Raw genomic sequence first — 12,137 nt, forward strand, 5'->3', positions numbered from 1 at the left:
GTTTCCTGACAACACCTGCCTTTGTTAGAAGCCTTATCAAGATCAGGATGAATCCTGCTGCTGCTGCTTTTCTTATCTACCAGGCTATTACTTCCCAACACTTGTTTTACACTTAGTAAGAAACGAACGCTTTTGACATGGTTGATGGACAAACTTGATTTTGATCTGCCTGTGTTCATCCCTGTGCACCACCATCTTTCTCCCCAGACATTTTAGAGTAAGAGGGAGAAATGTGATGAATGTAGCGATTAAAAATGTGCTGCTATGAGAAGATAGGGCTGTCCTTGGCTCTGAAGTCTGCTACTAATGTTTGTTTCTTTTCCTGCTGGAATATACTGGAGAATCTGAGCACAATCCTGATCTGGTGCTGACTTTAAGAAATATGCTGATCTGGTGCTAACTTCAAGAAACACACTGATCTGGTTGGTGCTGGCTTTAGGAAACACGCTGATCTGGTTGGTGCTAACTAACTTTAGGAAACATCTCCTTCCATTGCTTTTGTTTAGCTACAGGTATGTTCATACTGCCTACATGGAGGAGGCTCGTTGCATGGCTGCTTGGATCCTCTTTGTGAAGGCAGAATGAACTTGTAAGTATTTTTAAAAAATGCTGAACATCTTTTTAGAAAGAAACAAAAGTCCCTTCCCCCAGGAATAGCAGAAATCAGTCTGAATCCCTCTCCAGTGTGAAGGCTGTTGAATTACCTTTTTTTTTTTTTTTTTTTGGTCATGGAAGCATGAACAATGTAGCTATTAAAGAACTTGAGGCAATGTGAGACAACACTGGTGAACTTTCTGTCCCTCAGGTTATCTTAGCTTGTTTAATCATACGATAACCTGTGCTGATGAAAGGGACTGATGCTAAGTTGGCTTAGTAAAGTCTCAGGAGACAGAGGACTTCTCTGCTTGCTACCCGTCAAAGCAGTAGATTGAAGTCAGACAAGGGCATCATATCTTGCTGTTATGGTGACCAGAAGTTTAACTCTGTTTGCTCTACTGCTAATCTCTTAATTCTCTGATGCTGCTCTTTACAGGTGGAAAGGAACACCTTGGACTTTGAGGAACACTAATTGTGTTGTCCTTGTCCTGTTGTAGTACTGCTGCTGGCTTTTTTTAGGACCATTTATTTTAAAGAGAAGTGCTGCATGGCAGGCTTGCTGCAGCACAGCTGAGGGGTAGACAGCCTCTCTTGAGGCAGTAGCAAATGACTAAAACTGTTATGTGGGTCATCACTCTTGGATAGTGGAGCTGGGGAAGGTCTGTGTGATGTAAAAGACTTGCAATGAATTCTCTTTTATTCATCATCCAAACAAAACTGGGATCAGTCTGAAATCCATTTCTCAGCTGATGGGAGGAAAAAGGTCTTTTATGGGTAAAAGTGATCTTCTACCCATTGTAGGAGTGCAGTTTTGGACCGCCAGCCTGGGCTCTGGCAGCTAAGCCAGCTGGCACCCCCTAGAGCCAGGGGTATGAATGGCATCATTCATCTTCCCTGTTTTTAACAGACCTGCAAGGTGGAAAAGTTTTGGCTTTTTACTAACAGTGGATATATTCTTCCTTATTTTTGGTTACCAGAAATGAATTTTGAGAAGAGGATTACAAATAATTATAAAGTATCAATCTAAGTAAATTGGTAGCTGTACTCAGTACATCAAATCTCCATTGCCCCTTTTGACTTCAGCAGTTGTTCTGTGAGGGAGATGGTCGGCATGTTCATGAAATGGCATTAAGAGCCAGTACAGATGTGTCATTTAAACTGGAGACCCATTGGGTTTTGTTTTCTCTCAAAGTTTTAGTGATATTTCAATTTCTGACTAGAAGAGCTGGAATTAGGTTTTTAACTTTTTTAAACCTGTGAGAACTGTTTAGGTAACCATCTGTCTGTAACTGCAGTAAATGTGTGTATGCAACTTAGAAGCTGCATTGCCTTAGAGTGGATTCATTGAGGTCAAGTGTGGGCTGTTTGATTTATAGCCAAAACACCTTCACTCTGTATTGAAATCTTGTCTTGGAATTTTACATTATTAATGTATCTCCCTAGGGCCGCAAATACAAAATGTTCTTATTGTATAATAGGAGATGGAAATATTTGCTCTTTAAAACCATCAAAGCTGAGAAGGTGGGTAAGACTTCTGGGCGGTGGCCACGCCCCTGCGGTGCTAGTATTTAGGTAACATGTTTATATGGGAGACTACAAAATCATATTAACTATGCTCAGCAATTATACTCTTCTTGAGGCTTCTCTTTCCCTTCTCTTCACTGCCCTAAAGCTAATAAGCCCTTTCATTTAAAGGTATTTTTGCACTCTAAAATGCAAGTTCAATGCCTTTGGAGATCAGTGTGCTGTGCAATCTTTTCTGTCTCCCTGCAATGCCAGCTGTTTTTATGTGGTAAATGTAATTGGAAACATAGACTGGGTACTTTTCTTTTGTAAACCTCTGTCTTAGAGGTATGCAAGAGAACAAACACCTGTAAAGACAGGTGTATAATCTGTGTGAGGGAGCTAGATATGCATTGCATGGCCTGATTACATGAAGAGCCAGTGTACCAACTGTTAGTGCTTTGCTTTTACAGACTCATCTGGAAACGGTTATCTTGGATATTTTTTCTTGAATGGACTTTCATGTTTTCTATTGTAATCTTGTGAATATTTTAATACACTTTTTTTTTTCCCATTACTGGTTTGCTGGACGAGTCTTATCTGGGTAGGGACTGAGATACACCACCTCTCTTTCTGGCAATATTCTTCAGTCACTGCAGTCTCTGTCAGCTCCGTGAACAACACAGCTGGAGAGTTCACCATTTGAACTGTATTACCTGTATTACCGCTTCAGCTAGGAGAACTAAGAAATGCAAGTGAAACTGTAGCAGAATGCACATGGGAGAGAAATAGCTCCATGGCAGGACAGCCTCTGAAAAAGGGGAGCTGACAGACTATCAGGTGCATGTCTTGTAAGAATGGAAAATGCTTTACTTAAAGTATCCTGCACAAATACTTCGCAGAGGATAACGTAACGTTATACATAGGGTGAGAAAGGAGGGGACATCAGTGCCACAGCAAGGTGCTGTAGCTGTTATAACTATAGAACGCTTTCCTCTCCACCCTTGTGGTAACTCGGATGGGATCGGGGGGAAGTGGGGGTGGAGAGAGACTTAGTAACAGGACTTTGCAAAACTCCAGTATTTCCAGGCCTTCATTTTCCTGAAAGCTGAATCCTGAAGAAGCTACTCTGTCTCACAGTTATCTTTTCCTCCTGGATATAAATTCCTGAGCTCTGGTACTGACTCCTACCTTTGGTGGAAGAGGTCTCAGAGAACCTGCCAGGGAAGCTCATTGATGCCATGCTCTGAGCACAATTGCTTTGCTCAGAAGCTATTTCACAGTGGCACATTTTTCCTCTTTACAGGAGAGTAAGTAGGGAGAGATGTTGACTTTCAGGAAAGGCTTCAGTGTTTGTTCACAGACATGCCACAGATGGGAGCAGACCACTGCCTCCAAAGCTTTGGAGAACTGACATGTACATGTTTCCTGAGGGCATACCTTCACAGGAAATCTGTATGTACTGAAGGAGGGAGTGGAAAGCGAGTAATAAGTTTTGGCTGTTTATTTTTCACACTCCCAAGAACCAGGTACTTAAATGCACCCATATTCTGCCTCTAGTTGTAAAGGATGACAGAAGCTAAAACACCAGTGGCACATACTAGTTTGCCCTCCTCTTGTTAAAGACGGTGGTGGCTGGGAAACAAATGAAGATATACATAGCTGAAGCTGAAAAGAATATCCTTACACTACTAGGGAAGAGCATCAGGGAATGAAATGCAAATGCTACTGTTGTTGGTTACTGAAAATATGGTAAAACCCCACCCAGGTCTGACCGTGACATGGAAGAAGATTACTTCAGTCTGAGGCTCTGGCTGACTGTCACCAGCACTGTGTCACTCCCGGCACTGTTCAGTAGAGTCAGATAAGGTGGAGCCCAGTAACTCATTCTAGGCATGATCCACCATCAGTTTCTTTTAAGAGACAATGTAAGACACACAATTTTACTTCAATTTAAAAGGTTGCACTTTATTTAAATGTATGGTGACACTTTGTTCTTTGCACTTAGAAAACACTTTCTCTCTAGACATTTAGATTTCCTCTTTATTTTCTCAGAGGAAAAAAAGTTAAAATTAGTGAAGCTAGGTCCCATGGGGAAGGGTTTGTGTGTTGTTGAATTTGACCTGTTGGGTTAAGCATCTCTTTGCTGCAGCTGCTCTTGTTGTTTTGCTTTTAGCTCCTGATTATACCTGGGAGGGGGGAGGAAAAAAGCACAGACTAAGAATAGAACACCAGTTACAATAACACTGTCTTCCTAACAATCTGTTCAGCAGAGGAGGTTTAAAATTACAATGGCCTTGAGGGTGGAAACTTAGGATAGGATAGTTTAGTTCATGTAAGAAGTTCCAAATTAGTTGTTAAGTTTGCCTCATTCCTGGCCAGTACTGAAGCCAGAGAACTCAAAATTTTCCCTCAAGAAATAATAAAAAAAAAAAAAGCTGCTCTGCTTAAGAACCCTTTGATTCATCTGGAACTGACACGATTCAACACTGAAAGCTGATGGAAGTCCAAAGCTTATGAGGAGGAGAAAGTCTAGGCTGTTTGTCAGTCGGACCTACAGCTTTTAAAGAATGCCTTAGACCCAGAAACTACAGCTTACATACAGCGTTCCTTAAAATGTGTTCTAGCTATACTGAAAATATTTAAAGCTTCACTCTCACTCAACTGGAAAACTAACAATGTAGCAAAAAAGTTCTGCAATGTTTAATTGTTTGTTTCCTCTTGCCTGTTGCACTGATACTGAGGCTGGTAGAATTTATAAACTCCTGGTTAAGACGAGGTGGTGTGAATGCTTAGTTATAGTATGTAGAGTAGCCCTTCTTAATACATACCTCCATATTCGGAAGAGTTGAGAGCCACCAGCACAGCCAACAAAGAAGTTCACAGCAAACAGACTCCAGTTTTTAGGAATAATAACTAGAGCAATGTTTAATTAATTGTTTGTTTCCTCTTGCCTGTTGCACTGATACTGAGGCTGGTAGAATTTATAAACTCCTGGTTAAGACGAGGTGGTGTGAATGCTTAGTTATAGTATGTAGAGTAGCCCTTCTTAATACATACCTCCATATTCGGAAGAGTTGAGAGCCACCAGCACAGCCAACAAAGAAGTTCACAGCAAACAGACTCCAGTTTTTAGGAATAATAACTAGAGAGTACCTTGACCAAATAAGGCCTGTTGAATGAAAGGGAAAGTTTTAAAGATGTTAGGTCTTCAAAGTGAAATATTCAGACATTCCCCTAAGTTTGGAGACAGAATCATGGGCTAGTTTAAGTAAACAAGTTTTATAACTTCATGTTAGACAACTGCTTTTCTTATAACTAGCCATTTCTCAGAAAAGTGCATCGAGTGCCACTGGGACAGCTATGGGTATGTATTGAATTTTTCCAAAATAACTGGACAATAAGGTCAATCATAGTCTTAATATCAAAGATCCTCTGTACTCTACAGCAGCCTAGACCTTAATTCTCCAGCACAGCTGCAGGGCATTGGCATTTTGCTGTAGTATATCCAGCTTGCTGCACCAGCTTAGAGAGTACAGAATCCACCAGTCAAGAAAGGTTTACATATCATGCAAAATGCACAGCACTCTGTCAGATATCACAGTAAAGTCCGGAGAAGGAAGAAGGTGGCAGCTGTAATTTTGATTTTCAGCTTTAGCTGCCACAAGTCCCGCCCCTGACAAGATCTGGTGGAACACCTCAAGTACAGAATATTGTTTCTGCCAGGGTGAAAATTCACGGCGGACTGCAGTGCAGCAGTCCCTGTACCACTGCTTCCAAGTTCTTTTAACACATGGAAATTCTTTCCAGTTACGTTAGTGTAATTACCCTATCATTGTTTAATCCCTTAAAGTCTGCTCTAAAAAAGTCACTATATCTTGGACTGATTTCAAAATTACTTGACCTGAAGCAAAAGAAGTCACTTAGTGGAATGAGTGGCATCATTGTAACTTAAGGGATGACAGTCATATCCTAACTCGTAACAACTTGCTCTGGACAATTCCAAATTAAGACACGTGTAGAAAACTGTTATATAATCACAGAACTCTTAGAGATTTAATAACAAGTATAGGTCTGTCCTAGAATTAGCATCTGACAGCAATAGTGAGAGCTAGCATATTGTAGTTAAGCCTTTTCTGTAGAAGTGGATTAGTACTGAGGGAGGATTCAGAAAGAAGCGTATACAGTTTTAGAGGGAGTGCTGTGTAAAAGCATGGAGTAACTTTGGCTTTACCTGTGGCCATTAGTACTGCAGACTGTGCTGTGCTGAGCTTTTCTGCTGGTCTGGTCATATCAGCCATTCCAGCACATACCAAACCCTGTAAAGAGAAATTCAGTGAGCACCAGTCCAGTACCAGGACCTCCTGTAACAGATCAAACGCTTTACAAGGGGAAGTTGCTTCATAGCTCAGTGCTTATTCTATATGCGTTATGCAGGAGATGGCATGCATTATATGAGCAGAGCAATTAGACTCTCGGAGACACCATCCACTTCTAGCCCTTGTGGTAGGAATAAGAATGCAGTTATGGGGGGTGCAACTGGCTTCCGATAAAATCCCAGGCAGTGGCAATTTTGTATTAATTTAAGAACAAGGTTAATTTAAGCACAGCTGCTTAAGAAAGCAGCTGAAAAAAAAATTGGTTTTCATGCAACAAGTCGAAGCTTATCTAAAAAAGGCCCTTCTTCCTAAAGCTCAGACTGAGATATTGCTGGTAAAGATGTAGGTGTGACATGATATAGTCTTCACTCAGCTTCATCTGAGGAGGAAAAAGCGCTTCTTTTTTAATATTATTTCAGTAAAAGTAGAAAACTTCCAGGTGAACCGAGGAATAGCTTGGCTGATCTACTTGACCACATTACTAGCAAACATGCTGCTTGATTTGTTGTGTTGTGTTATTGCCCTCTACTGGAAATACAATTTCATGTTCAAGTTACAGGATTTCACAAAAAACCAACCCCCCCCCCAAACCTCACAAATGAGAGTCCTAATGCTTTTAATTCACTGACTGCCACTAAGGACTCCTTTGGCTCCAATCAAGAAACTGGTTTTCAAGGGTAGACACTTCCATGTGCTGCCTCACTTACGGGATTGATGTTGGTGCCACGGAGGTACAGGTTTTCAGCACACCTCAGTAACTGCAGTAAACGTGCCTTTGCCATGTAGGGGAAGTCATTTTAATTTCTCAGTGAAGAACTTCACTGTAAGCTTAGAGCTGCATGTTCACAAAAGAGAAACTATCTGTGTATTAGCTCTTTTGATACAGCAGCAGTTGACACCAGCCTGCTCAGAAGAGTTGCTGGTACGCTCGGGCTCGAGCACATTGCCTGGGAGAGCCACTGGAAGGTTAACCATGGTTACTACAGCTCCAGTTTAGATTGACAAAGAAACCAAGCTACAGCTTAGAGCGTAACGTGTTGCCTGTGGCCTATAAAAAGTTGGGGTTGACAATAGCAAACATATGAACCAGCTGGCAGTTGCCTTTTTTCTTTTTTTCTTCCCCACCCCCCCCCCCCCCAGCAGTGGCTGCTCATGTTTTCTCAAGATTACCTTGCACTCTGACATGCTTTAACCTGCCTTCAAACTTTAAGGCTTAGGAATTGGCTTCCTTAAGATACTCTTCAAATTCCTTAATCTCAGAAGAAATACATGCTTTAAGAGTTTTGAATTATACGCTAGCTCATGCCTACTTTGAGCAACAGTTAATGTTTCACAAGAGAAAGATTTTGTGAAACTTTCAGTGAAGAGTACAATTTTTCCACAAAGCATTTTTCCCCCCCTATATCCCCTGCATGTTGTGCTATATGTTATTAAGGCTAATTTTGTTCCTCCCCGTATATTAAAAATTAGACCCTCGGTATTAAATCTTTCTGTAGGTTCAGCTATCTGCTGGGAAACTATTGCTTGCTCAATGGGTTGCTGCAGATTGCCCTCTGACTGACATCCAGACACCAGCTGGCATCTTATACTTACCCATTTCATAATGGGTGCCCAGAAAAACACTGTTTTGGGACCTGAGGGAGGAGGGGGGAAAAAAGAAAGGAAGTTAAATTATTCAGTGAGATGTGGCTGCTTTAATACCCACAGTAAGTTTTGGGTTTGTTTCTTTTTTTTTTTTAAATAATGAATTCAGTACATTAGCGCAGTTTCTACCACTGTACAAGCTCTAACACCTAGTACTCATAGTTCATCAGCTCAGTGCATCAATCTTCAGTTGTGTTATCAGTCAACCCATTTCTGCAACAGATGAGCAGGATTTTGTATTTCCATTTTTAAGCAAACAAGGACACTAGAGCAGGCAAAATGCATTTATAATGAAAAGAGTTAGGATAAGGCCTAGGAATAGTGAAGACAGTTTCCATATAATGATTAAAAGCTACTCTACAGCTGGACTAGCAGAATTAGCATTTGAAATCTTTGTGAACTGAATCTTGTAAACTAAAACCCCAAAATATTTTATTACTGGTACTGTAACAAGTCAGCCCCTCCTTCCCTTCCCAAATGACAGCCCATCTCTTCATGCTACAGAAGACATGCTGCAGAGCAGCATTACATGGTTAAAGTGAGAGTAGAAATCGCAAACTTAAGTAGCAGTAAATGTCACAAGGAGAGTGTCCTCACACACCTCTAATCTGCACCTCTGAATAACCATGTCTTTCTAGCAGAAACAATGCTTCCCACCCAATAATCTACCAACAGGCAAAGGAGGATTATGGGGGAAGAGGAAAAAATCTGCAGAATGAAGGGAGAAAAGTCAATGGAATGGGATCTGGGGGGAAACCATCTCTCTTTCAAATACACATATCTTACAGTGGTGCTAAAATGGCAACTGGTTGGTTAAAACAAAGTACTGTAATGCCACACCTACAACGTGCAGACTGCCAACCATGCCAGAAATCATTCATCTAGGACTACCGCTCAAAGTCTTAAAAGAGAGACCACGATCCAAAGCGTCAACCCACCGCACTGGGAGACAGTCAGGACACTGCTTCTGATTTCATCAAAACACATTAAGTTTTAGGTCTCGCTACGCCACTGCTCAGCATTCTGATAACATGCAAGATGAAGCCAAGTTTTCACTGTAATAAGTTACATATTATGAGTAAAGTTTTTAAATATAAACGATAAACACTAGGACTTTGGTTGCTTGCTTTTTGTGTGAGCTAATTTTTCACTAACAATTCAGCCTTAAAAAGGCCTTGCAGTAACTATTTATACTCCCTGTTTTAGGCACCCTCACGTTTAAAACTATGACTTGGGAAAAATTAACTTCAGGTTTCTACAGCAAGCACCTGTGAAGCATCTCATAGTTTGGGGGATAAGACTAATTGTGACAAATATCAGTTGCTCTGTCACCTTAAAGCCAACTAAGCCCTATAAAAGGGCAGGGCAACTGCAACACAGAATGCAACAAAAACTGGCTTGGCAGCTTTGCATAAAGCCCTCTTAGACCCATGCTGCTTGTGACAGCGATCAAGTTTCAAACTGCGGTTAATAACTTCTAGCACATTACTTTTCGCTTGGATAACTGAACGTTTCTACCTACACAGGATTTAATTTTTTTTAGGATGCATGGGCTTGTGCAGCCACTAAAACTGTCTAACATTGTTGAATAAATACAGCTCAATATTCATCCTTTAAAGATACAAACTTCAGTTGCTGTTCTCTTAGGCAGCTACTTAGTATGCCAGCATCAGGCTGCAAATATAGCTCTTTTATAAATCGGTCTTACAGAGGTCCCGCAGAAGTAGCTTTAATTACTATCAACTATTTTCTTCTAAAACACAAATTCAGAGTTGGAGTACTGGAGAATGTGGGGTGAGTATAAATTATTAAATTGACATTCCCTAAACAACTAGTAAAGTTTTCAAGAAGACTGACATTAATTTTTGTTAATAATAGTTAACTTGGTAATTTAAAACTGCTGACTACAAAAGTAAGAAACAATTGGAGACAAGTAAGGTACCAAGCCAAGCTTGTTATAAGGGAAGACTGTCAAACACCGTAAGCGGAACACTCTCCTGGAGGCACGCCAGTAAGCACCCAGCCAGGGCGAGCTCTTCCCAGATCCTGACACCCAGAATTTTTCAAGGATGAATGTGACAGCAGCACATCAGAGCAGGGACATACCAGAGGCTAATTTGGACATCCATGTATGTGTCCAGTTTACAGAATTTATGATTTCTATTAAATGTAAGAAGTCTTTGTCCTGCAGAGTTTAGTTTAATTGGACAAAGTGAACCAAAGAGGCCAAAGGAGAGGGAGTACAAGCTCAGCCCACGCTTCCCCGTGGCTGCCAAGAGCGATGTTCCCCGCTCTGTGGCAGCCTGTGGAGTTGGTGTGCCGTACCCCAGGCCCTTCGCTGTCCTCCAGCAACCTCGCTCTGTGCAATGCCAGCCAAAGAAACAGCTTTTCAGACCAGGCATCAATTATTTTACTGGAAGCTTTCTTTGTACCAGAAAAGAAGTAAGCATTGTTCTTCATTTCTTACAAGTGATTTATGATTTCATGATAATGACACTTAATATTCCTAAATTAGACTAGAAACCTAGATATCACCAGAGATAAAATGTGAGCCTTTCATTTTTAACCTACTTGTTTTGCAGTCAGTGACACCTATTGCATAACTTTCTCACAGACTCACCTTCAAGGCATTCAAGGCTTGAAACAGAAGTGGCAGAGGTTCAGTTTCGATACCTGCTTGCTCTGTGGCTTTTCTCACTTATGCCATCAGTATGGATTATAGCAGATATATATGTATATATACATACATACACAGAGTCCCTAAAAATGGGATTTTTTTTTTTTAATTAATTTCAACATTATGATGGTGAACAAAAGCGGCCCACAGGCAGTTCCATGAAGTGAAAAGCACTGCAAGGCAAGGGAACCTCCAAAGCATTTTTCAATTAGTGCTACAGTTCTGATGAAGAACGAACATAGGTGTTCCCAGTGCTCGCCGTGCCTTGTATTCAATAAAAGCAATCGCAAGCTGCCACATTTCACACAGGATGAATGTGGCACTCAAAGGCTTGACACCTTTACAGTGGAGATGTGGGACATATTGACTCTTTATACACAAAAATTACATTCATGTTATATATATACTGGTCTAGTGAATTCAGTACAAAACAGACATTTTGGTATCTGCAGTTTTCACTCTGCAATTGCTTTTTCTTTAAAGCAACAACTTTCATTTCAAGAGAGGACCGTTACAGGTAGATGGAGCAACTGACTGAAAACTAAAGTCCATTTTCACAGTGCATATTCCAGGTAGGTGAAGAGTCAAGGATGCGTATCACACTGAAACAAAGCAGTGGGAACAGCAGCCTGTGGAATTTTAGGATTTATCGAGCACTCTCTTTAACTACCCTATGCAATTTGTTTACATGACAAACATCACCTAAATGGCACTGAAGCAGATCATTTTACAAGAGGTTTTTCTCTAGTAACACAAAAAAACATGTTTGCTCAAGTAAAGGTAAGCTTTAGGTCAGGCAAGGGTAGCTCATTTCAGGGAGACTGGAGCCCTTCCATCCCCACAGGAGCGCTTCAGCTACGAGAGTGGACTCTTGAAGGGCTGGAGCCGTCTTCGGTAGGAGCGCCGGATTCGGCAGAAAGAAAATGAAGCAAAGGGGAGCTTGACTTTAACCAGAGTGCACTTCGAGATCAGAAATCCTCGCAGCGCTCCCCCCTATTTGTTCAGCACATCCATGTGAAAGAAGTGACCGCTGAAGCCTTCAGGCCCCTTTGGAAATCATCACATCCCTCGGATTAGGATCAGGCAGCCCCACCGTTGTTCCCCGGATTCACACCGTGGAGTAACGTGACAGCGACACTCAAGTGCACTCGCGCGTTGCAGGAGGCGGGAGTAACAGTCAGTATCGGGTCTGGCTTCTTCCTTCTTTCCAAATGAAAGAAGTTTTCCTTTAACTAGCAGGAGCCCACTCTTCGGCAGTTTCCCCCGTGTCAGAATCACGGTAACAGAGGTGCGACTCTGCGGCCCCGATTCCGCCTCCCCAGCCGCGGGAGGTCCCC

The 12,137-nt window shown here is 41.5% G+C and overlaps 1 protein-coding gene across 2 annotated transcripts; it reads right to left on the bottom strand.

The window, feature by feature from the left end:
- Window positions 1-4,049: 4,049 nt before the first annotated feature.
- On the bottom strand, window positions 4,050-8,153 carry MPC2 (mitochondrial pyruvate carrier 2). 2 transcript variants are annotated; one of them, XM_009274564.2, is made up of 5 exons: window positions 8,073-8,153; window positions 6,335-6,419; window positions 5,246-5,272; window positions 4,932-5,016; window positions 4,050-4,289 (listed from the first exon to the last, which is right to left on the bottom strand). In XM_009274564.2, exons 1-5 carry the CDS (start codon window positions 8,079-8,081, stop codon window positions 4,232-4,234), a joined length of 264 nt encoding a protein of 87 aa, XP_009272839.1. In that variant the 5' UTR covers window positions 8,082-8,153; the 3' UTR covers window positions 4,050-4,231. The 2 variants fall into 2 exon arrangements, with proteins under 2 accessions (XP_009272839.1, XP_019326368.1); XM_019470823.1 differs by lacking the exon at window positions 4,932-5,016 and having other exon boundaries at window positions 5,161-5,272; window positions 8,073-8,128.
- Window positions 8,154-12,137: the final 3,984 nt, after the last annotated feature.

This window comes from Aptenodytes forsteri, unplaced genomic scaffold (assembly GCF_000699145.1).
Source record: "Aptenodytes forsteri isolate BGI_AS27 unplaced genomic scaffold, ASM69914v1 Scaffold287, whole genome shotgun sequence".
Lineage (NCBI taxonomy): Eukaryota > Metazoa > Chordata > Aves > Sphenisciformes > Spheniscidae > Aptenodytes > Aptenodytes forsteri.